Source organism: Medicago truncatula, chromosome 5, assembly GCF_003473485.1.
Source record: "Medicago truncatula cultivar Jemalong A17 chromosome 5, MtrunA17r5.0-ANR, whole genome shotgun sequence".
Lineage (NCBI taxonomy): Eukaryota > Viridiplantae > Streptophyta > Magnoliopsida > Fabales > Fabaceae > Medicago > Medicago truncatula.
The window spans coordinates 377,141-404,033 of record NC_053046.1 but is presented as its reverse complement, the minus strand read 5'-3'; the positions used below and the strand labels follow the sequence as shown (position 1 = coordinate 404,033).

The following is a 26,893-nucleotide window of genomic DNA, read 5'->3' as shown; positions in this document are numbered from 1 at the left end:
GGAATATGAATTCTAATTGTAGCTTACTTTAATGTTTCTATTCAGGTTCCGTTTCGTTTGACAAGAATGCTTGTGAAAGCCATGGAAGTTAGTGGTATTGAAGGAAACTTCCGCTCAACTTGTGAAAATGTTATGCAAGTTTTGCGAACAAATAAAGATAGTGTTATGGCAATGATGGAGGTAAAGAAAGATAATTTCCCCTCCCCCCTCTTATTGCCGTATCTCAGAAATTCGAAATGATTATTAAACATCAGATTCTAAAATTAATCGGTAAATATATTATTTGGTTAGTGATGCTACACATTTCAGACATTAAACCGAAATTCTTGTCCTAGTTAATGTGACAATCCAAGTTTACATTGGTATATCATGAACCAAATTTAATGCCTGAAAAGAAATAGAATCTAAAACAGAACTATATTTTTCTTTCGGCAATGCTATACATTGAGAAAAATCTCGCGAAGGTATCCCGAATGTGAAAAGGCTTTGATAACAAAAAAATAATAATTGGTCCCACTTACCATTCAGGCGGTTACCAACAATACAGGATCAGTTTTATTGGTGTGTCGTGGATTTCCTCGAATTTATACTTTGCTCTGTAAAGCATTTCCCTTTTCTATAATTAAAAGTTCCCTATCTTTTAAAACTACGGAAAATTGTTGGTGTTAACTCAATACTGGGACTTAATCCAAGATGATTAATTAGGTATTGGTTTCATGTGGATATCAAGTTATGTAGGGTTCAGATTGTGGGTGATTGATTGACATCATGGATATTATTTTATACTCTATATATTAGACACGATTGTTGGTTTGATCGAGAAGCAAAGTATGCCTAAATTTTTGTCCTCTGATTGTGAAAAAAAAACTTCTTTTTAATATTCTGTGGTGATTTGCTTCGTTAATTTTGTAAGGGTATCGGATAGTTACTAGGGCAAGATTAACAGTTAAGAGAAAATTGTTATGTATTAAAAACAACTGTGTTTGATAACTGAGATCTACAATTTCATAAATTTGGGACTCAGAACGGTGTTTTTATTTCCAAACAATCTGTAGTTTTTGCTTGTTAGCCTTCAAAATATTTGAATTAATAATTGATTATATGTTCTTACATTCAGGCCTTTGTGCATGATCCTCTCATAAATTGGCGTCTTTTCAACTTCAATGAAGTCCCTCAAATGTCTATGCTTAATAGCAATCATGTCCCTCCTGTTGTAACTAGTGACGAATCTGGTGCAAATAGGGAGCTTCCTCACCCTCAGCGTGGTGTCCGTGAAAGGGAAATTCTTCAGGTATATTACATACATCCTGTATTACTTTGTTGCTTTCTTTTGATTTTTTGGTGCTCATTATATCTACTTGCACATATAGGCTGTTAACCAACTCGGTGATGCTAATGAGGTGCTAAATGAGCGTGCTGTGGTTGTCATGGCTCGTATGAGTAATAAGCTTACAGGACGGGATTTTTCGACTTGCTCCTCAGTATTAAACACCTCCCTTCAGAATGCAGTTGACCATAACAGCTTAGGTGCGGGAGATGCTCGTGAAATTGATCAAGCTTTATCTGTGAAATTGCAAGTACAGAAATTGATTTCCCATGCTACCTCACATGAAAATTTGTGTCAAAATTATGTTGGGTATGATCTCTTAACTCCTGTAATTAGTTTTTTTCAAGTTAAAATCAATTATAATTCATGTGGATTGACCGATTTTTAGATACATGGGAATGGCTATAAGTTCTTCTTTCAAACAAAATTGGCTTAGCAACCTTCCTTCTCTGCCTCCTATATGTTTGATCTTTTATATGAAATGGAAACCTTTTCTTTTTTATTTGATGAGACAACGGATGTCAGGTCTGCCAGCCAATTATGGCTTCCTATATTACTACTTTTCTGTTTCAGGTGGTGTCCTTTCTGGTAAATGTCAAGGGAGCTGTAAATATTGTATATAATATGTTCGCAGTGAAGACTTGCCGTGGATCCTACATTGTCTTATTTCCCTGGCATCTTCTAATGTGAATATGTACAGCTATTTGCTGCAGTGTACATTGTTGGTCCTTGTAGTTCAGGCTACATTATAACAGGGTCTATGTCCCTCCAATCTTTAAATTGTGTATATGTGTATTAACTATATATGTATGTATAGGCATTTGTTGCTATCAAAAAAATTTAAAGCGTAGCACTGGCACATGCTTGGACCTTGTAGTTCAGATTACTTTTTAACGAGTCATTTTTGTAAATATGGTGTTATTAGAGTTATCTTACTTTTTTGAAATAGGTTAATTAGATCTTTTATTATTACTTTAATTTTTTTTATTGGTATGAAAAGTGGTTCATCACATAGTTTTAAAACTCGGCTCGGTCATCGATTCGGCAGGGGTACTAGGTCACTGGGTCAATGAGATTAGATAACTTGGTCTTGAGATTAAATTTATACAGTTATTTAACCGGATTAAATCGGATTTAATCCGTGACTCGTTCATTTAAAAACTAAAAAAATTGACATGTAATATGTATATTAATATTTTCACAGCTATATTTTAATGACAGGAAATAGATTTTGTTTTGCATATATATTAATATTAATATAATATGTAGATTTTCTAAAAAAAATATGATGTGTATATTATTATTATTGTGTAAATATTATATTTAACAATAATTTTCTCTTTTTAAAAGAAAAAAAAATGATTTGTTCTTTCCTCTTATAAAATTAAAATGTATTATATTTACATAAATAATATATTTCAATTTATAACCAAGATTTGAAGTTGTTGTAGTGGATAAGCTTCTAACTACTCATTTTAATGTCCACGGTTCGATTCTTAATTGTCCCCAATTTTTTCATATTTCAGATTTTTCTACAAAAGGCCAAATTGTTGAAGCATTTATCGGTATTAAATGTATTGAACAAAGCATTAATTAGTCTTAATTCGTGTGCTTAATGACTAATTATGACGGAAATTGAAAAAAAAAATACTAAACCGGATTGACTCAGAAAACCGGCCGAGTCACCGGTTTTTACCGAGCCAAGCCGGTTTTAACCGGTTCAATTGTATGAACGATCTGATAAACAGCTCGAACCGGGTATACCACCGGTTCACGGTCCAACCGGTCGGATCGGCCGAGCCTGAGTTTTAAAACTATGGTTCATCATGCAGTTTTTTATTTTATTTTTAAAAAACAACAGTTTTTGCAGGTGGAGGTGGGGGCGGGAAACCTGTCCCCAACATGAGCAGGGTTGGATGTTCAATTGATGATTAATGAATATACTGTATCACATTTTTTTAGTTGTTTGCCGAACATAATTATTTTAATGATATGGTTGGAACTTGGAAGTGGTGATGGTGAGCGATGACCGCAGACAAGGGTATTGGAGAGAAAAACTATGGAATTTCATTAAAACATTTATAACATAAGATTTTGACTAAAAAAAAAAAAAGAATAACATAAAACTGGGACGAGTAAATCTAAAAAAAATTTAAGTTCACAATTAATTATAAAAACTTTTTTCTTTTCATTTCCATTTTTTACAATAAAAATTTGAAGTTTTACAATTAATATCATATATATTAACATATGTAAAATGGATTGAATTTTATAAACAAGATTCTTACCTGACCTGGTGTAGAAATTTGGTTGAAGACTTGAATATAGCGAAAAAGAGGAAAGACTATTGCAGCAGATTATACCAAAAAAAAAAAAAAAAACTTTCACCTAATGAATCCAATGATATGAACTTTTTTTTTAATCATGTAACATTCGTGGTTGACAAACAATCAATTTCGCAAAATGAGAGACAAGGAAACAATGAAATTGAAGACGAGTTGGTTTGTCAAATAGTAGATTGAGAAAAGATATGGAGGTTTATCGTACATGGTCTCTCATCTTGACCTTCAAATGGGTCCCAAGAGCCAAAGAACATGTGCAAAATAGGATAAAGGAAAAAGGAGAAGTTAAATCATAGTCCAGAGAACATGCATCACACACGCTTTTTCCCACTTGCTTTGAAGTTTATTACTGGACTAGACAATGGAACGAAAATAACAAATTGGAAAAATAGATTGAACAAACGAGAAGAATTAACAAGCACATAATTATTTAGCAGCAATGAAAGTTGTCCACTAATGTTGATAAACATATAACTTACAAGTTGCAACAAAGGCATTTTGATCAGTGGGCGAGAAAGGGAGAACCCATTTAACACATTTTCAAGATGCTTCAGTTACATTACCATTTTTTATTTTTTTTTGTTGGAATTAACATGTTACTGATTATCAAGAAAGTAACCACTGCTAAGCCAAGGATAGAATGCTGGATGGATCAATCTATACACTTCCCTTAGTTTAAGTACCATCCTTCTTCTTACACTTTATTCTTCACAAGGCTAAGTAGGAAATCTATAAATATTTGTTCATACTCTGGCATTTTTCCATACCCTGCAGAGGATTAAAGAGAAAGCTGTTCAACCACTTTGGCACAGCGGCAAATTCAACACATGCAATGCTCGGAAATGGAAAAAGGAATCATTGACTTGCTACAAAAAAGCTTAAACTTTGATACACAAAATAATCAATGACATAAATTGACATAAGTTGTACTTGCCTGGAAAGTAATTGATATCAATGACATAAAACACATCCTTTGTCCCATGTTCCCGTATCATATCAATGTTGAACAAGTGGAGTCCCTAGAGGTGTGATGGAATTTAAATTTAGTATAATAATATCTGTCTTGATTTGAGGAATGATTATTAATGATAAGTAAGCATACCAGTCTACGACGGAGGTCCCTTGCAAGCCTCTCCAATAAAGGTTTTGGTGGATGTTCTGTAACAAAGGGTCACACAGTAAGTGACAACTAGTTAGATACTAAATAAATAAATAAAAGTAGTCTTCATTTTCGTCTGGTTATTTTTAGAGACAGAGATAGAGAGAGCTTCACCCGCAATATTTGGATCCAAATCAGCTTCATCTGCAGAAGCTGCTGCACATGAAACTCTTGGAAATCGGAATAAACCATCAACGTCAAGTAATTCATGTTTGCCGACATTAGGTAGAGAGAAACGCCTCACAACCTTTATAGTTTCGCCAACAATATAAATCTTAAAGAGAAGACCACCTACAGTGTAACCCACCTCCCCCAAACAGAGAAAGATTAAAAAATAAAGTAAATAGAAGAACACAAAAAGATTAAGGTCTATGAATCAGTTAACAAACCATGATTGACAAACTCTTGAAGAACAAGTGGCGGTTCAAGCTTCAAAAGTGACAGTTCATCATAAGCAATGCACAATTCATGTGACTTAGCACTCCCATCCACAACTAATGGTTTTGCAACTGAAAATAAAAATCAGAATTTATGAATATTTAACGATATGTAGACACCACAAGAGAGTTGCTACTATATCTGAAAATTGAATTGGGATAATCAGAAGAGCCATGAAAATTGACGATTTTAGCCAATAAAACATAACAATCATCAAAACAAATTATCTGACCGATATATAACAGGTGCATTCAAAGAGAGTAATTAAAATGCACTCAGATAATACATGGCTACAAAAGAAAAGTACTGATATCAGATCTATTCCTCAAGTGAAAGTAAGGACCTCGGAGAAAATAAAATAAAATAAAATAAATACCTAATGGTAACTTCATTCCAGCCTTAGTGACTTCATAGGGGATAGTAGATGCAGATGCGTTTTTAGTGATAACCAACTGTTGTGGAACACCAACCTTCCCTAAAAATCAAAAGTTGATAAATAACACAAATGGCAACAAGTAATGAAAAACCTAATGCCGTGCAAATGAAAACACTTCAAATTGAAAAATGACTTGTTTTTATATTTCAGATCAAGTGTTTTTCTTTTTTCACTTATTTAGTAAATTGAATTAGGATGTAGTAAATAAGTTACCATGGCAGTCAGATAAGTTTAGCTCTGCCACATTTTGTAGCATGGATTGTCGATTGAGCAAGTGCTGAATTGCATCTGGAGGGTCAAGGATGGTTACTTCGGGATGTTTATGCCTGTAATCCTTCAAACATAAACAGACAAGTTTGTAGGTAAAATCACCAGCCCCTTCCAAATGCAAAATTCACAGACTACTCAAATAATGACCCTTTACAAAATTCACATGCTACTCAAATAATCACCAGCCCCACATCCAATATGGAAAAGCTGTAAATTCATCATTATCTCAAAAGATTACCGAGAATTTTTTTTTTTTTTTTTTGGCTCGTGAAAGGAAAAAAATGACTAAATTTTATTTGAGTCAATTGCAAGAGAGTTAACAAAAACTTTTCACATATTTCAATACTAAACCATTTGTCAGAACTCTCTCATATTTGCTCCTTCCAGGCTGATATCATTATATCTATCAGGAATGTAAGAAATTATATGATTATAAACGACAATTATAGGACGCCATGTACTTCAAGGAACTTGGTGTTGATAGTTCCATTCTATATTTGAACACCCCTAGCGTACCAGTTAAAGTTTCTGTTCTGGGACGAAGAGGTCACAAATACAGGAGAAGACTGCTTACAATAGATCTACAGTGGGTCCGACCGTTCTGTGTATGGTAAACACTGGACAGCTTATGGCACTGCGATGCCCACTTCGTATGCCTCATTCTTTAGCTACAAAGGAGGCAGGACTACGGGCAGAAGAATAATTCCAAAAGAATTATAACTTTTCCATAATATTTTAGTAAATATGGAAAATACTGTATCAAAGAAAAAAGCTGTTTGTTCTCAATATTGAGACAATTGACCAAGTTTGCCATTGTCAATATTACAGGGCATCCAGCAGATGAAGGATATAGGACAGTAGAGAGACCAAAATGAAATACCTAAACAATTAGTTGACTTCATATCAGTGCTGTCAATCGTGAATCGCAAAAAGTGGTGGGTTGTTCAAACTTCCCTATGCAACAATGCTATAGTGCTGCTATTTGACAACATTTTGTATGAAATGCTAGTGTATCACATAACAATAGAAATTTGTGCAAATTCCACTATATTATTACGCTACAATGCCGCTATTTAACAACACTGTCATATTTCACCCCTTTGGAAATTATGTATCCCCATTCTGATATAGTAAAGAAAATATTATTAATACAAAGACACAGAAATGCCAAGTAATAGAAGCATGATTAATTATCAAAGAGAAAGAAGATCAAAAGTTAAATAGAATTACTATTTGATTCCTAATGAGATCAAGAATGTCTCTTGTTGCGATATTTTCCTGATTTTCTTTCCTTTATGCTGTGCTTATACTTCTCATAGTAAATTAATTTTCCAAGTCGGATAGTCCTAAATCAGGGAAATATCAACCTATGGAATCAGCAGCATTGCTCTTCTATTCTTCTCTAATAAGTCTAAGGAGATAATAGTTTTTTCCATTGACAACGAAGTCCACAGCCTATTGATGTTATTTAGATTAATCACAAGAATAATCCTCAGTTGTTGGAATACTTGAAAGACTAATTTCAACTATCCGATCATGGTTCATGACGAGGACAGCATAAACTCTCCAAATTACGTCATAAGATAAAAAGCTTCTAAGAATCCAGCAAACTAGATTATCCAGCCATTCACTGCCATTTCAAACTTAATTCCCAGCATTGGCAGATGCACTGATTTGATGCATAAAAAAATTCAAAACAACAAGACATGATTTCTAGTACAATCGGAAAGTGGGTGGAGGTGGAGGTATTCAGAGTTCACAAACCTCGATAATCTCACGCCACTCTTTTCCTGGCAACTGGGAATAACAAATAGAAATGTCAGATAATGTGACACAGATAGCATAGAAACAATAGCTCTTAAGAAAGTAAGTCCATCAGCCACAAATGCAGCATAACCATAAATCGAAAGTAGAAAAAACACACACACACACACACGTGATGAATTTTATCCATCGATGACAGCGAGAAAACAACGAAAGAAATCTCACAAACCTTATGCAAGACAACATCAAATGGACCTTGTTCTAACATAGGCTTGTTTAGATCAATAGCAACAAAAAAAATCCCCTTATTCCTACAGTAAACGTGACAACACATAAGAATCGGTATTAAAGGTCCTAAAATAGTTCACCAACAGATTTACTTTAAATTCAAACACAAACAGCAAAGTATACTACATATGCAACACTGTGATGTTAAAGTGGACCAAACTAAAAAATAATTGAAAACAATTGTTTGTAATGAGGAGTAACTTTCAAACTTGTTTTACAGAAAATAAATGTAAAGTAAGAAAACATCCAAAAAGGAAAGAGGAAAATAATGTATGGACAAGAATGTAAATTGACATTCCGGATAAGCATGTATGGATTAATTTACACAGAGAATGAGAATAAAGAAAGTAACTAAGATTTGACCTTGAATTATAAGCAAAGGGCATATAAGGTGGAATATTCTGGTATAAATTTAGAATGACAAAGATATGCTTACATCAAAACAAAGATATCAGAAATTATATATTACATTTTTTTACTACTGATAGTAAAAATAGTATATTAGAAAGAAGGAAATGAATTTGAGAAATAAAGAAATTGAATTAGAGAAAAACAGTTGCAGAGTTCCATATACTATAGTGATAGATTAATGTGGAAAATGCAGATGAGATGAAATGAAAATGAAAGATGAATATGGTGGTGCATGCAGAAATAGAATGAATGATACCTTGCAAGGGCAATAAAGTTTGGTTTTAGAAAGCTTTTCTTCTTCTTTGATGTTAAGGCGTAACCAACCACTACTTTCTCTTCTTCTTCTTCACCATTCAACTTCATTTTCTTACCTCTCAAAAACCCTAATTCAAAATCGAGATTCTATTTTGTGTATTATTCCTCCAAGTTTTTTCAGTTTAAAGGATGAAATGAAATTGATAATATATATATAGTTTGGTTTGGTTGAATAAATGAAATGTAATGTAGTGTTAGAGTGTGATTCAAAAAAGTGTGTGCGCGACAATAACGTGAATTATTATGATTTTCATTTTCATTTCATATGATTGCGTTGCAGAGAAGAGACAGAGAGACAGAGTACGAACGAATTCTGACTGCGTTCTGTTTATTTATTTATATTTCAGTGCGAAGCTGTGTTGTAAGATCAACACACATTCCAAACTCACTTTCTCTATTTTACCCTTCCCACTCTCCTTTATTTATTTATTATTTCGAATCTTCCTTTAATCAATTTCTTCCATCTTATCTATTCTATCCTCATCTTCAATTCTTTAATCAAAACCATAATCTCATTTAGGAATGCCAACCAACTAGTTTAATCCATATTTTAGATTAACTTAATTGACATTTGAATTCGTTCATTTAAGTTGATGTACTCCGTTTAATCCATAAGAAAAATTGAGTAAAATTAATTAGTTCATGAATTGAGTTTAACTGATTGACTCGCCAACGAGACGGAATGACAATTTATATTCAGTCATTTAAGTTCATTCACACTATCCTATTTTCAGACTATTAAAAGTCATGGACCAACCCACTTTTCCATCCCTACCTATTTCTATATTTAAATTTAAATTGGCCAATAAAGTTAGTAGTAGTATTTTCATATCTCAAAAAGTGATTTCTCACATTGTTCGTATTGAAGTTTTACCTGCCCAGATATAATCAATGAGATAATAACCCCCTTTTGTTTTCATTCTTTTTATTAAATATTAATTTCTATTTGACTATAGCTAAAGTTGGCTATGTAAGTATTTATGGATCATTCAAGATTTTAACATAAACTTACCCTCCCCTTGAGTCAAAGTTCATTTGTTATTGGCCAAAGAGTGAGGAATATTTGAGAATATGCTTGGAGTTGGGCAGGTAAATATGTGATTCGGAGAATCAAACACACTTGATTATACCATCCGCCACTTGTTGTCATTCAATTTCAGATTAACAAGCTTTGATTATCTACATCTATGTGAGTTTAACTCATTTCATAAAAACATTGCATAAGATCGAAGTTAGAATTCCAAATATTCCACTTATTCATTTTAAAAAGGTGAATCTCTAACCGCTAAATTATTTGACAAAAAAAAAACTTAGACCATCCACAAAACATCTCATTTTGGATGTCATTCAATTTATTTAGTAACTTAGAGCATCCACGTCGCCAACGAGATTAACTCAGTTGATAGAAACATTGCATAGGAGTCGAAGTTCAAACTTCAGACATCCCACTTATTCATCTTAAAAAGATGAATCTCTCGTCATTAAACTATTTAACAACAAAAAAAAACTTAGACAATAAACAACACAACATCTCATTTTGGATGTTTAACTTAAACGAGTTTTCAATGTCCACATTGTGCATTTTATTGTAGTACTTAATAAACACAAATTTTTTACAATCCAATCGAAATTGTAAATTGACGAAAGGTATCAACAATACTTTTATAGCTCTTATTCCAAAAATTGACAGACTGCAATGCCTTAATGATTTCCGACCTATTTCTCTGGTTGGTTCTATATACAAAATTCTAGCTAAGGTACTTGCAAATAGACTGAAAGTGGTCTTGGGAACAGTTATAACGGCTTCGCAGACAGTGTTCATAAAAAACAGACAGATTCTTGATGGGATTTTGATTGCTAACGAGGTGGTCGACGAGGCTCGAAAGGTTAATAAGGAATTGATGTTTTTTAAAGTAGACTTCGAAAAAGCTTTTGATTCAGTGGATTGGGGGTATCTGGATGCGGTTATGGAAAAGATGGCGTTTCCGGTTTTATGGGGAAAATGGATAAAGGAATGTGCGACAACTGCTACAGCTTCTATTCTTGTTAATGGTAGCCCCACTGATCAATTTTCAATGCACCGAGGTTTGCGTCAAGGGGATCCTCTCTCCCCTTTCCTAATTCTCCTAGCAGCTGAGGAGTTGAATGTTATGATGCAGTCGGCGGTAACAAACAATTTGTTCACACGGTATTCGGTTGGTACATCATCCTCGGTGGTTGTGTCTCATTTGCAATTTGCAGATGACACTCTGTTACTTGGTACAAAGAGCTGGGCTAACGTGCGTGCCTTGCGTGCGGTGTTGACTCTGTTCGCGGAGATGTCAGGCTTGAGGGTTAATTTCAATAAAAGCATGTTAGTGGGTATTAATATTCAAGAGTCTTGGTTGTTTGAGGCGGCTTCTATCCTAAATTGTAAAGTGGGTAAAGCTCCTTTCGTGTATCTGGGCCTTTCTATTGGAGGTGATTCGAGGAGGTTAGCATTTTGGGATCCTGTGTTGAAATCCATTAAGTCTAGATTGTCGGGGTGGCAAAGTCGTTTTCTCTCTTTTAGGGGCCGGTTGGTTCTTCTAAAGTTTGTCTTGACCTCTCTGCATGTCTATGCTCTTTCCTTCTTCAAAGCTTCATCAGGTATCATTTCTATCATTGAATCTATTTTTAATAATTTTTTTTGGGGAGGGAGCAAGGAGAACAGGAAAATTTCCTGGGTTGCTTGGAGCTCTATCTGTTTATGTAAGGAGTATGGAGGTTTGGGGGTCAGGCAGTTGAGGGAGTTTAATAGTGTCTTACTAGGCAAATGGTGTTGGCGGATGTTGGTGGATAGAGATGGTTTCTGGTATAGGGTGCTGGAAGCGCGGTATGGTGAGGAGGCAGGGAGGTTGGAGGTTGGGGGCCGGAGTGGTTCTTCTTGGTAGAAGGAAATAGTGAAGATTAGGGACGGGTTAGGAGAAGGTGAGGGGGGCTGGTTTGCGGAGAGGGTGTCGAAGCGAGTGGGGGATGGTTCTAGTACTTTCTTTTGGCACGACAGGTGGCTAGGCGATGTTCCTTTACGTACACGGTTTAGTCGTTTATTTGATTTAGCGACTAATAAGTTGTGCACGGTCGCTGATATGTTTGCTTTAGGTTGGGAGGTTAGAGGAGGAGCGTGGAGTTCGCGGAGGAGATTGTGGGCGTGGGAGGAGGAGTTGGTCGAGGAGTGTAGTCACGTTCTTAATAATGTTGTTTTGCAGACTAATGTTCTTGACAGGTGGCAGTGGGACCCTGACATTGTTGGGGGTTATACTGTGCGCGGTGCTTATCACATTATGACTGCTCAAAGCGATCCTCCATATGTCGGGTTGAATGCTTTTGTGTGGCATAAACAGGTACCCCTGAAGGTCTCTATTCTTGCTTGGCGATTGCTGCGGGACAGGCTGCCAACTAAGCTGAATCTTGTTAGGCGTGGCTTGATCACTGTCGCGACAGCTGGGTGCGGTCTTGACGAATCGGCAACACACTTATTCCTTCATTGTGACACTTTTGGTTCGTTATGGCAGCACATACGGTCTTGAATTGGTGTTGAAGGTGTAGACCCCTATGAGATTAATGATCATTTCTTGCAGTTCACGCATTATACAGGTTCCTCGAAGAAACGCACATCCTTTCTCCAGCTCATTTGGTTACTTGGTGTCTGGATGGTCTGGAATGCTCGTAACAATAGAATATTTAATAATACCCAAACCACCGTAGACCAACTTTTAGAGAAAGTTAAATTTCATTCGTTATGGTGGCTTAAGGCTAAGAACGCTAATTTTGTGTACGATACTCAGAGTTGGTGGTCGGACCCTTTGTATTGTTTGGGTATCGACTGACCTTTGTTGGTTTTGTAAATATTGTATGACTGGACTTTTATAGGGGTGACCCTTTGGTACACCTTGTACTGAAGCGGATCACCACCGATGTTAATATATTCCATTTTTATGTCTTAAAAAAAAAAAAATTATATTATTATATTTTAACAAATTTTATTTATTTCATTATGATTTATTAAATAATTCATAAAAAGTGGAAAGAGAAAGAGTCTTTATAAAGATGATCTCAATTTATTTTCATAGCCACCCTTCACCCAAAAAAATATACTCCACAATATGATATTTATTTAGTATGGTGTTAAATTGATGAAATATCTGTCATTTTAAATGATCTTAAGAGAATCAAGTTTATGATGTGGAATGTCGAAACATTTAATTTACAGGCAATTGGAACATGTTATACTCCCTCATATAATTGGTGTTCAAAGGTCTATATCAAGTGGGTCAATTCATCACAGTTGTTTCTTTTTCTACAAAGAAATATTGTTAATTGATCTTTGCTAGCAATTGGTGTTTTTTTTTTACCAAAGCAATTTGGGGTTATGAAGTACTTAGGGTATATTGGATTGGGATTTTAAAAGTTGTCAATGAATTTAAAGATACATTACATTATGCGGTATAGAACTATCAGACATATACATCAATTGCAAAAAACAAAATTGTAAAAATAAATTATAATACATATAAATCACTCAATATAATAATAAATTAATTGTCAACCAAAAAAAAAAAAACATTGAATCAATGAACGTACAACTAGCAAGCTGAAATTAAAGGGTATTAGTACAACTAGCAAACTGATCTTAAAAATCCTGTGCATAGGATAGACCGATAAGTTCTGTTAAAAAAATGCAAAGTTACAGGTATGCAGGTTTCGACAATCATCTTTGGCAAACAAAAAAAAAAAACCTGAGACTTTCATGGCAGAACAGAAAAGAATTTGGGATACCGCAAAATCTCAAGAGTTTATGTGAGATTGTTGGATGAGTATATTTCAACTAAAAAGTTTCACACAATCCATTCCATAGAAGAATCCATTAAAATCTATCAAATTTTCAACATCGAGAGACATTTTATAAGTTCTTAGAAATCTCAATTGAATACCAACATATTTCGTTGTCTTGAAAAAAAAGTCTTGATTGTTTTGATTGAATACTACAAGATTTATTTAGATTTTATAGAAGTCTTGATTGAATACCACAAGACTTCTTTATCATAAAAAAAATCTATTAAAATCCTTTGAAATCTCATTAATATTTTGAGGTAAAAACCTCTGACCAGTTGTATATATTTTTCATGAGGATATTCAGAAAACGACACATTCAATCAACAAGTTCATATATTCTAATTCGTAGAAAACAACTTTTGCAACAATTATTTCTTTCTTCTTGTTTTGGGACAAAAACAATAAAAAGAGAGAGAAGCAGTGAAAAGTACAAGAGAGAAACATATAAAAAATAGTTATATAAATATCATTTATCTTGATATTATCCTAAAAAACTGTTAAAATTAAAACAATGTTCGTTTTTATACAATTTCATGAAACATTATTTTTCGTGAATAAATTCAATGTGAATTTTTTTTCTTACCCTGTTGCCAAAAAAATTTCCAAATCTGACCCCCTTTTTGGTATTTTTGTTTTGTTTTGTCGTTTTCCTCATTACTGCAATTTCAAATTGCAGTAATGAGCTTCCTTTCTGACACATGGCAGGTTAGCACAGGTGAGCAGGTTAGACTGATTTTTTAATTTTTTTTTTTTATTCATTACCGCAGTTTGGAATTGCAGTAATGAATTCTCATTAGGACTGAAATGGGCGACCCAAACATACCCTTGTTCGACTACTATCGTGGTATAATCTATAAGGCAAGAAAGGTCGACCCAATAGTACTCGTATTAAGACTGAAATGGACGAGGAGGTGGAAGAAAGAACACCGACACCGAGACCGTGTGGGTTGTGTCGGCATCCTGGTCATATTAGGAGAAATTGTCCGACCATTCAAAATCGGTAGTTAATATAGTTATGTATTATGTGTTCAACCAATCTTTTATAAGTATTTATGACCTTTTTTTTTTTTTACCTTTAATCAAATTTCGTCATTTTAAAAAAATTAAGCAGTTTTGTGATTTTAATGTCTATTGTTACTATGCAAAAGAAGTAGAAATGTATGAAAAAATGATTGTGAATTTGGATGAATGGTATATTGTTTTTATAATGCCAAAAATAGAAAAAATGAAAAAAAAATAAATGAAAATTCATTACTACAATTCCAAATTGCGGTAATGAATAAAAAAAAATTAAAAAAAATATTCAAACTAGCTCACCTGTGGAAACCTATGCGTCAGAAAGGAAGCTCATTACCGCAATTTGAAACTGCTGTAAGGAGGAAAACGACAAAAAAAAAAAAAAAAAAAAAAAAAACAGAAAGGGGGCCATTTATGTATTTAAATGTCAAAGGGGGTCAGATTTAGATTTTTTTTTGGCAATAGGGTCAGAGAAAAAAATTCAATAAATGTAGTAATTCGTAAGTTGGAAATGACGACATTCACAATATATATTTAAGTCACAGATATATAATACATATTTTTAGTCAATATCAGGAATATTCTATTGTAATTGTCACCACATGTTTTGATAGGAAGGAAATCCTGTATTGCTTCAATCTCTCTGGCTATGTTTGTAATTAAATTGATGACCTCACTATAGATTTGACGATCCAGAATTGGCAAAGTAAAATAAATTCATACGTACTATGTATACTGATTGATTGATGGGCTGAAATAGTGTCACTGCTGCTACGCTCATCCATGTCGTCTTCCTCTCAGCCTAATCGATGGATTCCAACAGAAGATATGATTAGCTCCCTTCCAGACTCAATTGGGGTTGGAATTGGAGGAGGTTGATGCTACGAGCGCTTCAACATCTTACCCTCCTATCTTTTCCAATGAATCTCTCACTCATGTTACGTTTGGTGTCTCAACATAGGACATATATATATATATATATATATATATATATATACACTCTCCTATCTTTTCCAACTTCCCTCTCTCTAAATATGCATGATTTGGGTAGAAGGCGCGTGGCACCATGTCATCCGTTGATTGCTTTTGTTGGTGTAGTGAGCGGGAAAATTAAAGGAAATTGGCGGGTAGAGCCTCCTTATAAATAATAATAATAAATTAGGGGTAAATGAAAACTTAGAGAGAGATGGGAAAGGAAGTGAAGAGGTTTCTGCTGAAAACAGAACCGTCTGAGTGGTCATGGGAGGACCAAGAAGCAAACGGAGGGATAAGCAAATGGGATGGCGTTAAAAACAAACAAGCTCAGAAATATCTCAAATCCATGTCACTCAACGATCTCTGCTTCTTCTACCACTCTGGCCCTAAGTCTCGTCGCATCGTCGGCGTTGTTTCTGTCGTCAAGGAATGGTACACCGACAACGACGACGACGGTGCGGTGGATGTGAAAGCTGTTGGAGAAATGAGGAGGGTGGTTGATTTGAAGGAGATGAAACATTTGAAGGATTTTGTTCTGTTGAAGCAACCTAGGCTTTCTGTTGTTCCTGTTCCTCATGTTATTTGGGATACTATTTGTGATTTGGGAGGTGGGTATCATGGTGATGGGAATCATGAATCAAACCCCTGTTGATTCAATTTATCAATTGTAATAAATTAATTAATTAACTTGTTTTAGTTTTTACTTTTATCTTCTCATTTGCTAAATGTCGATTTGTTGATTTAGTAAATTTTGCATGAATTAAATTGCAATGCTATTTTTATTTTTGCAAGTAATTTATGATATATGATAGTACAAATTAAGGTAAAACTACATAATTTGTTCTTTTATCTTTTTTTCAGTTTAATGTTAATGCTTAAAATTGAAAAGAAAAAAAATTGTAAATGACGAAAATATTATATGAAATTAAGTTATGAGACAAATTATGTGATTTTGTTATGTATATTAATCAATAAATAATATACGATTGTCTTAAACAAACTAGATATAACATAAGATTTTTTTTTCCTTCGAACAAGCCAAAATGAAATTTATATTAACTCACAAAAAGTGATTCACCTCGCATAAGGTGTGCAAAGGAGAGCCACCCATCAAAATACACAGTGAGGAGTCTGTTTCAAAAAAATAACAACAGCGGAAGAGATAACAGAAAGAAAATGCCACATAAGAACACCCATACAAATCAATGAATGTCGCCACCAGTCATTATAACTGAAAGTGAAAGTAGTCATATTGGCCTTTAACCAAGAAAAAGACAAAAGTTTGATGTTGTCTCCTAACTGATCCAATCCGCCATTCTTCTAGTTGAAGATCCTATTATTTCTTTCCTTCCATATAATCAAAACACTAGCATGCCAGATCACCGTCAGATAAGAATATGTTGCTCTCGGTAACCCTGCTAAGTGACCAAACTGATAAAAATGTGTCGTAACGGAGGCTGGAGCCGTTACAACATAAGATTATTAAATAATATTGTATGCAACAGTGATATATATTTTTTTTTTTTTTTTTTGGAGAAATGAAAATGAAATATTATAACTTCAGCGATGGAAACGCTTTAGTACAAGGTGTACTAAAATGTTCCACCCCGGTAAAAACAACTGTCAGAGAGTATAATTACAAGGAAAAGTCAGTCGATATCCAAACAATATAAAGGGTTCGACCACCAACTTTGAGAACCGTACACAAAAGTGATTTTGTTGGCTTTAAAAGGATGCAATAGTGATGTATGTTTTTTTTTTACACAATAGTAACTTTTTTTACAAAAGTAAATGATATTCATTTATTCAATTTGATAGAGTACATTGATATACTACAAATTCAAAATTTTTAAAAACAAAATAAATAAATCTGGGAACGAACTCGCAACATCCATATTAATAGTATAATACAAATATAATTATGTTCAAGTCATCGAAATACTTATGTTTTCGGATCTACAACGTTGACAACGCAAAAATCATTGACTGGATATGCACTTGATCAAAGTTACTCTTTCAACTTGAATCAAACAAACACCGCACTAAGACAGAAAATAAAAAATACACCGCATAAAGACTAGAAATCAAAATAAACAAAGTCTTGCTAGACAATGAAATCACAAAAACAAACAAAATAAAACTGAAAATACGTGAAAATCATTTATTTAACTAAAAGAGAAAGAATAACAATTCACGTAGGTGATTTCAGCTCAAAAATAAACTTAAATCACACATCGTTAGTAGATCGAATAAAAATTGTGGCAGGTAAGGTTTGGAAAAGGAGAATATGAATTATAGACATAATAGCGATGTAAGTATTATAAATTATCTTTCAAAAAAAAGTATTATAAATTAATTTCTTAAAAAAAAAAGTATTATAAACAATAAATTAATACAAACAAGTCTCATGTATGAGACGTTACACGGATTTAAAAAACAAATGAGAGGAAGAAAAAAAAAAAAATGAGAGATGATTGATTAAATTAATATCAAACGGTGCATTATTATTTTTTGTGGTGGCCGTTGTTTGAACCCCGAACTTTACATATATTAATTATGCATTGTCTTTACCAATTAAGTTAATCTCACGAGGACATATATTAAGTGATTACTTCCTCTATTTTAAATTATTTGTTGTTATAGTTTTTTCATATGGCGTGTTAAAATTGTTAGGAAGATTTTGCCGTCTATTTGGGTCATACAATGTTCAAGGGATTAATCTCCGCAGTTGCGCACGGAGGATACCCAATTTACACCAACAAAAAAAAAATTGTGAGTGAAATAATTTTACTAAATTGCTCTTTTTAATTATTAAAGTATTAAAAATTGTCATAAATAAATAATTGTAGTTATAATTGGTGATCGAGTTCGGATGATTAATGAATTTTAATTAAAGACGAATTTAATTGGGTCTTATAAGACCTCCAAAATCTTTTCTCTTTAACAAAAGTACCTACTATGTATTAAATTTTAAAAGTTTGAGACCTGTATTAGAGATGATCTAACACTTCTTTTATCCTACGATAACTGTCAAATTTTTAAGGAGTTCACACTTTTAATTTCAATGTAACTATATATATATATATATATATATATATATATATATATATATATATTTTTACAAAGCTAAACGAACAAAAGAAAAACACAAAAGGAAAGAAAAGGAAGGGAACTAGGCCCTAGGGAAGTAAGTTATTGAAGCGTCGCTCCTTAACGATTCAATGAGGTCTATTGAATGAGAAGAATGAATAATGATGTCAACATCTGAAGCTGCCTCTAACTTTGCCATGTAATCCGCACTCTGATTGCCTTCTCTGAGAGTGTACTGAATTGAGAGATTACCGGTGGTCAAAAGATCTTTTATGTCATGAACTATAATAGTATATACATGGTAATGCGAAGTGTCCGCATGTATAAGATTAATTGAAAGAAGAGAATTCGAGTAACAAACCAAATCATTGATACCTATTTTTTTTTTTCCGGTCGAAGGCCGTGTTAGATTGTCGTTAGCTCAGCCAACAAAATATCATCAGAGTGAGAGATCAATCCAGCGAAGGTTGAGAGGAAAAAACCAGCATTGTTGCGAAAAATGCCACCAAAACAAATACAGATAGAAATCCCATTACAACTTTCGTCTACGTTTAAAATGGTACACATGTGATTGCCGCAATTCCATTTAATAAAGCGCTATGAAATGGATCACTATTAATAAAAAGAGAAATGATTTTTGTACAACCATTTTGTGACAACTTTCTCTCTCATACTCACATGATATTTTTATTCCCTCTTTTACTTTTTCTCTCTTCATTGTTTTTGACTAATAAAAAGATAGAAAAGCAAGGTTGTCACCAAAATTATCATCAATTGGATGTACAAATATCACTACTCTAATAAAAATATACATCACTATAAGGTTTTATTTAATGGTTTTTTAGGAGATGTAATTTAATGTTATATACATCACTATTAAGTTATTTTACGAGTGCATTACTAGTTATTATTTTTAAATCTTAACTTTACATCTAAGATGATAATAAAAAGAGAAATGATATTTGTACAACCATTTTATAATAATTGTTGTGATAATTTTCTCTTTAAATCACATTATATTTTTACCTTCTTTTTCTATCGCTTTGATTTTTGTGTTAACACATACCTTTCTTTATAAAAATATGATTATTTTTAGATTGTCAAACAAATAAGTGTTTCCATAACACAACTCTAATAAAAATACATCAATAATAAATTAAGTTAATTTGACAAAATAGTTATTCAGTTTCCTTCATTTATAAATACCATAATACTATTACTAGTATATGTGAAACAAGAAAAATTTCAGCGGTATGGTAAGACGGATTATTAGATGACCAAATGGGGAGAAAATAAAAAATAAAAAATAAAAAATAACCCATGTGGATTTGAATCTGACCGTGGACGAATAAAATATCTAGAAGCACTATTTGTTTTTGTTGAAGGGTCTAGAATCACTATTTCAATATTTTTTTTGTTGAGAAAATCACTGTTTCAATATTGAAATGTGTTTTTCCTTTTGTACAAGTAATATTAATGTATTGAGTGAATAGAAACATGGAAATGTCAACAGAATAGTAAAAAGACGGTGTGTGGCAAAGATCGTGATTAATTATACTATCGAGGCCATTTTTTTAAAACTTCATTGACTAAACCAAGTTAGGCTTGAATTGAATCCCAATAAAAATCCAACCATATATTATATAGTCACATTAATGTCTATGTCTCATATGACAAATAGTATAATTTAGCCAAGCTTGTAGATGCAGCAATATTAATTGTTGAATAGCAAGGTTGGATCGATAGAAGAATGGCGAATCAACTTGGAAATCTGGTGGAATCAATAAAGTCAAAGGTGAAGTCAACGTTGAAGATGAAGAAAGGAAAGAAGCCATACATAAAGATGGACAAGAGTGCAAGTGTTAAGGTTGAGATTCGAAGCAGAAAAGCTCGTAAGCTTATTGAAAAGACCTTGAAAGCTGCTGATAATAATATTCCCCCCACCAAGCACAACCTCACCATATAATTTCTTATTCTTCAATGTTCATTTCCAATCTCAAGTCAATCAACATGTATATACTTTGTGTTGTGTGTTAATTAGATGATTGGGTAAGATCGAATTGATATATCTAAATAACTTATTTGTGTCTCTTGGTTTTATCATTTCTGGTTTGGTGGGTAGACTTGAACTACCTAGATTGTATTTCATCAAAAACACAACAATGAACTCGCAATCATTAATATGATAGCTGTAGTCTTTTACTCTATAAGATTTCTTGAAATTGGATCATCTCTTTCATTTTACTCTAAATCTCTCTTCTACTCTATATCTAAAGATATTATTTTATTTTAATGAAGAGTGACAATTAGATTAAGACAGATAGAGAATAATAAGAAGAGAAAAAGAGAACAAAAGAATCCAAATTCACATTTCTCATGTTGTCCTGAGTTTTGCATTAGAGATTTTAGGATTTGTTTGCGTTATTTAATATGATTACAAATTATAGAGGAGTCTGTTTTATAGGATTGAACATTATGTGGAATTGTTTTTGTAATGTTTAAGTATATGTTTGGTTCCATTTTTAAAGGAGTCAAAATAGATTCTCGAGATGTAAAATTGATTATGATATGTTTGGTTGTTTTTAAGTAGAATTGATTGTCTCTAAAAATTTGTAGCTTTTGATTTTAAAATTGATTTGTACACACAAATTTATACTTCAACTAGGGTTGGGAATAGGCCAGGCCGGCCTATGGCCTGACCTGTTTTGGCCTGGCCTGTTTAGTTGATAGGCCAAGGCTTAGGCTTTCGAAATAGGCCAGTCTTAGGCTTTCGAAATAGGCCAGTCTTAGGCTTTCAGAAAAGTTTGTTAAGCCTAATAGGCCGGCCTATTAATACTTATTTATTAATTTTTTTTTTTATATTAAAATAATTGCATACATTAAAAATATAAACATTTCTTTTTTTATCTATTAGTCCCTTAATAGACTTTGTTGTTATAGGCTTTAATCTAGTTTTTGAACAAGTAGGCTTTAATATAGTTAAAATTTACTTATAGTGAAATATGCTTTTAAGTAGGCTTTAAGGTCTGTTTAGCCTATTTAGTAGGCCAAATGAACTATTTGATGGTCTTAATGTTAAGTAGGCCTGTAATTAGACTTTCAGGCCAGTCCAGGCTTTTAAATAGGCCAGATCAGGCCTAGAAAAACGGCATATGATAGGCCATAGGCCAGACTCAGGCCTATAAATATTTTCGTAGATCAGGCTCAGGCCTATCAAAGTCTTGTCTGGCCTGACCTATTCCAACCCCTAACTTCAACTCACTTTTACATGACACAAACGACTTTACATTTAATTCATTTTTAATCAAAACCAATTCTCTCAAAATCAGTTTTTATCATCTCAATACTAAAAATACATTTACTCTCATAGTTTCTTAGAGTAGCATTTTGAGGCCTATATGTACATGTACAAAAACATGGTATCCGAGCAATGGTTTTTAACTTTGTCTCTCTAGACAACCTAGGTACACACACACCATGAGAACTCCCGTGGAGACTTCACCACCCACCGGTAGGTTCACTTCCAGCAACCTGCTTGATGATCTAAACTCTAAATTACATGTTTGTCTTTACTGGTGGCATGAAAACTGGGTCAGGACACGCTACCATTGCACATGCAGATCCACAACTATCATTGGATTTGCTGCTACAATCACAATCATTTGAGCCAACTTAATATGATGGCTCCTAAACACTTAGTGACTTAGGTATCCTTGGTTTCTCATTACCCAGTGCTATCATATGTGACTATGATGGATGGATAATAGATTCGGGTGCAATGGACTACACGGCGTATGAGCCGAGTGGCTTTATCAATTCTACACCTTCAAGGAGAACTAGTATTAATTTTTAGTTATAATGGTGTTATATATGCAGTTACAAAAGCTGCAACTGTTGCTCTTTCACATTCTATTTCATTGTCACACTTGACTTGTTCCATCTTTGTCAAACAAATTAGCGCCTATTGGCCACAAAAAAACTCGGGAATTGCGGCGGTCTTGTTACGGCGGGTACATAGTAGATTGCGGCAGTTTTTTTGAACGCCACTATAAACTGTCTATTACGGCGGTTTAAGCCGCCGCTATATACATTATCTTATTCAAACAATACAGCATATGCGTTACAGCATTTTGAACCGCCGGTATTTACAATTTCATTTTTCCACCTTGCCGCACTTATATTTTACTTTCCCTCTTATCCCCTCCACTTTTTTAGAAAAATCCTTCCATCTATTTTTATTAATTTTTCTTTTATCTTTTTCTTTGTTTATATTTCTTCCATATCCTTTTTTCTTAACAAAATCCCAGAACACAAACCATGGCTGGCTCGACAGAAACGCATCAAAACTCAAATCCATGAACTCTTACCTTCTCCGTGATCTCTAATCACTACATCGGCTCAAATCTACACAAACTCTTTCGTTCCCTTTCTCAAACCCTGTCTTCGGCTAAACGCATCGAAACCGTCGAACCCATCTCAAACCCATGGAAACCCTCTCGGTGAAACCCATCGAAACCATCTCAAATCCTTCACTCTCCATCGAATCCTCTCAAATAATCGATTTGCATATGTTCTAGAAGGTGAATTCAGGTTCGTATTGCTATTGTTTTCTTAGCTCAAACCCTCGATTAATTTTTCACTAATAGCTATTTTTACTAAATCTTTGTTCTTGAACGTAAATTCAGGTTCTCGTAGACACCCTCGTCATCTGCTTAATGATTTGCACTGGTAAATTACTAAACTGTTGTCCTTTTTTATTTTTTGTTGTTGATTTATTTCATCTCTCTGTTTTTTTTTTTTAGATACTGAGAAAGAATAGAAATTGATACTGATCTGGGTATTTTTTCTTTATTCTAGATTTGCTATATTTTAACTGAAAGTTGCTATTGTTTTGCAAAAATATAAATAAAATTTGTTTACCATTTCTATGTATTGCTTTTAAACAATGATTTTTAGGTCCTATATTGCGTGAAATCACAAGATTTGGATCATGCTTTGGATGTAAAGTAATGCTGAAATGATTGAGGATGATATTGATCTAATTTTCTCTCGCTAACAATGTTGTTTTTCTGTTTTCTATTTTTAAAATATTTATTGCAAAATTTCTGATTGTGCTTTGCATTTCTCTCGGCGAAGTGGAGCTGGTTGACTGACACAGATGCAATTTGGTTTCCCCTTTTATTTTTTCAGGCATAGTGGAGCAAATTGAAGCTTAGCAGTGGAGCGCCAATCAGAGAGATGCGGCATAGACTCAAGTAGCCATACTTAGCCAAACTTGTAAAGCCAAGGTGAGGTGTTCAATATGGCGCTCTTGTTGGAGGTGTTTGATAACGAAGTGTAGGTTCTGCCATGTTGGAGGTATAGCCAAACTTTTCTTGTTACTTGGCATATTTGTATGGTTCTGTTTTGTTTTGTTATTTTGGTGTTGCTTTCTACCTCTTAACTTTGTAATGGTTTGAGTACCCCTTGTACTCTATTTTTCTTAAGTTTGATAATTTTTACTATGTGAATGAAATTCTGGTAAATATGTAGGACAAATAGAGTATTGCTCAAGTGTGGTTGGATCAATAATTATATGTTGTTTATATGTATATGAATTTTAGTGGCGGCGGCTAATGCCTTTGTCACCATTGTTTTGGTTGCCTGGTTTGAATGTTCAAGTGTGGCTGGAGTGCTTGCTTGCTTTATTTACATACCATAAATTTAAACTATGTTATGTCTGAAGTTTTCTTCTGCCTTTGTGTGAAGATTTTGTTTAGTCTAAAAACCTAATTTTGTTCATTTATATCCTTTGTCATGCATTACTTTTCTAGAATTTTAATTCACAAATACATTATTGTTTACTACATTTATTCTAGAGTGTTAATTCATCTCCTGTTCAATGTCATGTTTTTTATATGAGCTGCTTTTGGTATGGAATCAGCATTTTCAGCAACGAACTTTGAGACTAACAGAGCACACTGCTATTGTGAAGGCATTGCTGGTCCCCTCACTATAAATAAGTGATCTGTGCAAATTAACTTCACCTCCATGTATTTGAATTGACAGGCCACTTCTGAGATTACCTAGCTTTTGGTTAGTGATGACCTTCAGTGGAGTTTTGGGTCTAGCAATTAGCTTCACCTCCATGTGGTTTCTTCATCAAACAGGGGCTACAACTTACAGGTGTGGTCAGAAATTCCAATTGTGGCTCTTCAGATATACACACACTTGGTTTCAGTTTCCTAAATGCGGCAAATTTTATTGTAGTTATGATTCCCAATCAATATATTAAATTGGACTTCGTGAATAGTAGGACTTAATGCATTCACCTCGGTTCCAACTCAAGTCAAAACTAGTTATGCATGATTATTAGAACGCCGTGCTATATCAGAAAAATTATAGTTCTTTTTAGCACATAACTAATAACTAGTTTGCCATCTGCAGTCTTGTAGGTTCGCTGAATAAGATACCACTCTCAGTTGCTGGCATCCTTCTCTTTAAAGTTCCTACTAGTTTGGAGAACTCTGCTAGCATTTTATTTGGGTAGATTTTTACATTAACTGAAAGTTTGCATTTATTGTTACCGTTATTATTTAGTAAATCTTGTACAAGTTTGTGTTACGTTCTTGATTCAATGCTAAAGGTAGAAATGCAAATTGCAGGGCTTTTGGCAGGAGTACTTTTCGCTAGAGCCAAAATCCGGGAGAGATCGCAATCCTGAGGAGCAGTATAAGGAATTTTTCTGATCTATGATATTTAGTTTCCGGGGTGAAGTTAGAAGTTCAACCTGGGATTTTGAGGTGTTGTCAAAGAGATGATTATATCAGTTAAACTATCAGTATAAGGAATTTTTTTCTTTTTTTATCAAGTTGTTTTATGAATTAGCATTATGTGAACCTTATTTGATCCATATATAAGTGTACATGTATCAAGAGAAGTTGAAGGATAGCATTACAGTGGGGAAATAAGAAGTCCATACATATATACAGAAGAGTTCCTATATATATATAAACTTAAATTCTATTATACAATTAAATTCGTGAGGTTGTTGGACAATTATACACATTGTAATATTACAATTTATGTATAAAAATAATTTAGATTCGTACTAATAAGTGCTATTTAGGTGATTTGTTCATATTTATATATTTTTTTGTTTAAAAAATGACAATTACGGCGGCTAAAACTGCCACTATGCACATATATTATCTTTTAAAAAAGTGATCATTATGGCATTTAAAACTGCCACTATGTACGTTTTTTTTGCTGAACTAGTGTCTATTCTGGCGGTCAAAACCGCTGCTTTAATCCAACAACTAGCCGCCGTATTAGACATCGCGTATTACGGCAGTTTACATGGCGGTCCTGCTTAAACTGCCGGTTTATACTTTGTGGCAGGAAAAATTTTGGCAGTTTTGAAACCGCCAGTTTTGTTTATAGTGGCGGCTAAAACCGCCGCAACAAGCAATTTTTAGCCGCCGGAATCCACACGATTTTTTGTAGTTTTCTTCATGATATTCTCACCAAGGAAATCATTAGTCATTGTACTAAAAAAGGTGGGTTGTATTATATGGATGATTTCAACATACGCAGAACCAACTATAGGCAAAATTCTCTAGATATAAAGCATAAACATATTTTGTTGTGGCATCCATCATTTAATTGTTTGAAGCATTTGTTACCTGATTTATTTTCTGGATTACACGTCTCATAGTTAAAATGTGACACTTATATTCTTGCCAAGAATTGTCGTGCATCTTATCCTTCAAGTTCAAATAAAAGTGATTCTCCATTTGCATAATACATTATGATGTTTGGGGCTCGTCACATATGTCTTAAGATTTTTGGTATTTGATGGTTTATATTTTAGTGACTGCTCGATCTCTTCTTATGTGTTAGATATCCAAACTCCACTTCACGAGCTCTCCACACATTGCCCCATGCCTTCCATTTTGATGTGTCTTTTTCATCCATCTCCATAATAATCACCGTGCAAATATGACCCATGTGCACTATTGTATATTTTTGGAGTAAGGTACACAACAAAAAAAGTTTATCGTTGTTACAATCCCAAAATAAAATGGGAATATATACTATGGATATGCCACCTTCTTGGAGTCTGAAACATTTTCTCCACACCAACATGCAATTCTCCTTTTAGTGGGAGAATTGGAAAAACTTACTTACTTTGGTTCTAATTTTGATAATCATAAGAACTATGGTAC

General features: G+C 33.6%; 4 protein-coding genes and 1 long non-coding RNA gene across 7 annotated transcripts in view; 4 read left to right on the top strand and 1 right to left on the bottom strand.

The window, feature by feature from the left end:
• The window catches only part of LOC11437911 (serine/threonine-protein kinase TOR), a 33,445-nt gene extending 31,188 nt beyond the window's left edge, over positions 1-2,257 (top strand). The window contains exons 54-57 of the mRNA XM_003610596.4: positions 46-180; positions 1,118-1,291; positions 1,371-1,636; positions 1,901-2,257. Of these exons, the coding sequence (XP_003610644.2) occupies positions 46-180; positions 1,118-1,291; positions 1,371-1,636; positions 1,901-1,919 (594 nt within the window). The 3' untranslated portion in view covers positions 1,920-2,257. The remainder of the gene's footprint in view (positions 1-45; positions 181-1,117; positions 1,292-1,370; positions 1,637-1,900) is intronic.
• Positions 2,258-4,062: 1,805 nt separating this feature from the next.
• LOC11437604 (inositol-tetrakisphosphate 1-kinase 3) lies at positions 4,063-9,071 on the bottom strand. Of its 3 annotated transcripts, none has more exons than XM_013597851.3 (10): positions 8,692-9,064; positions 7,966-8,047; positions 7,737-7,769; positions 5,916-6,036; positions 5,643-5,741; positions 5,218-5,337; positions 4,943-5,119; positions 4,772-4,827; positions 4,604-4,688; positions 4,063-4,437 (listed from the first exon to the last, which is right to left on the bottom strand). In XM_013597851.3, exons 1-10 carry the CDS (start codon positions 8,796-8,798, stop codon positions 4,364-4,366), a joined length of 954 nt encoding a protein of 317 aa, XP_013453305.1. In that variant the 5' UTR covers positions 8,799-9,064; the 3' UTR covers positions 4,063-4,363. The 3 variants fall into 3 exon arrangements, with proteins under 3 accessions (XP_013453305.1, XP_013453307.1, XP_013453304.1); XM_013597853.3 differs by lacking the exon at positions 8,692-9,064 and adding an exon at positions 8,151-8,192; XM_013597850.3 differs by lacking the exon at positions 7,737-7,769 and having other exon boundaries at positions 8,692-9,071.
• Positions 9,072-15,622: 6,551 nt separating this feature from the next.
• LOC11439393 (thymocyte nuclear protein 1) lies at positions 15,623-16,268 on the top strand. The gene has a single exon (XM_003610594.4). The coding sequence runs from the start codon at positions 15,808-15,810 to the stop codon at positions 16,246-16,248; it is 441 nt and encodes a 146-aa protein (XP_003610642.1). The 5' UTR covers positions 15,623-15,807; the 3' UTR covers positions 16,249-16,268.
• Positions 16,269-20,311: 4,043 nt separating this feature from the next.
• On the top strand, positions 20,312-20,930 carry LOC11439092 (uncharacterized). The gene has a single exon (XM_003610592.4). The coding sequence runs from the start codon at positions 20,437-20,439 to the stop codon at positions 20,650-20,652; it is 216 nt and encodes a 71-aa protein (XP_003610640.1). The 5' UTR covers positions 20,312-20,436; the 3' UTR covers positions 20,653-20,930.
• Positions 20,931-21,591: 661 nt separating this feature from the next.
• Positions 21,592-25,694, top strand: LOC11439592 (uncharacterized). The gene is made up of 6 exons (XR_003012314.2): positions 21,592-23,276; positions 23,372-23,414; positions 23,877-24,044; positions 24,735-24,851; positions 25,113-25,211; positions 25,331-25,694. It is a non-coding gene; the product is annotated as an uncharacterized lncRNA (long non-coding RNA).
• Positions 25,695-26,893: the final 1,199 nt, after the last annotated feature.

What these genes read in the sequence shown, in the direction of transcription:
- LOC11437604 (XM_013597851.3), bottom strand. Translation starts at nt 8,798, where the DNA reads ATGAAGTTGAATGGTGAAGAAGAAGAAGAGAAAGTAGTGGTTGGTTAC. An exon ending in TTGATGTTGTCTTGCATAAG is followed by an intron (nt 7,770 to 7,965) that starts GTTTGTGAGATT and finishes TGTTATTCCCAG; the next exon opens with TTGCCAGGAAAAGAGTGGCG. An exon ending in AGTGGCGTGAGATTATCGAG is followed by an intron (nt 6,037 to 7,736) that starts GTTTGTGAACTC and finishes TTATGTTTGAAG; the next exon opens with GATTACAGGCATAAACATCC.
- LOC11439393 (XM_003610594.4), top strand. Translation starts at nt 15,808, where the DNA reads ATGGGAAAGGAAGTGAAGAGGTTTCTGCTGAAAACAGAACCGTCTGAG.
- LOC11439092 (XM_003610592.4), top strand. Translation starts at nt 20,437, where the DNA reads ATGGCGAATCAACTTGGAAATCTGGTGGAATCAATAAAGTCAAAGGTG.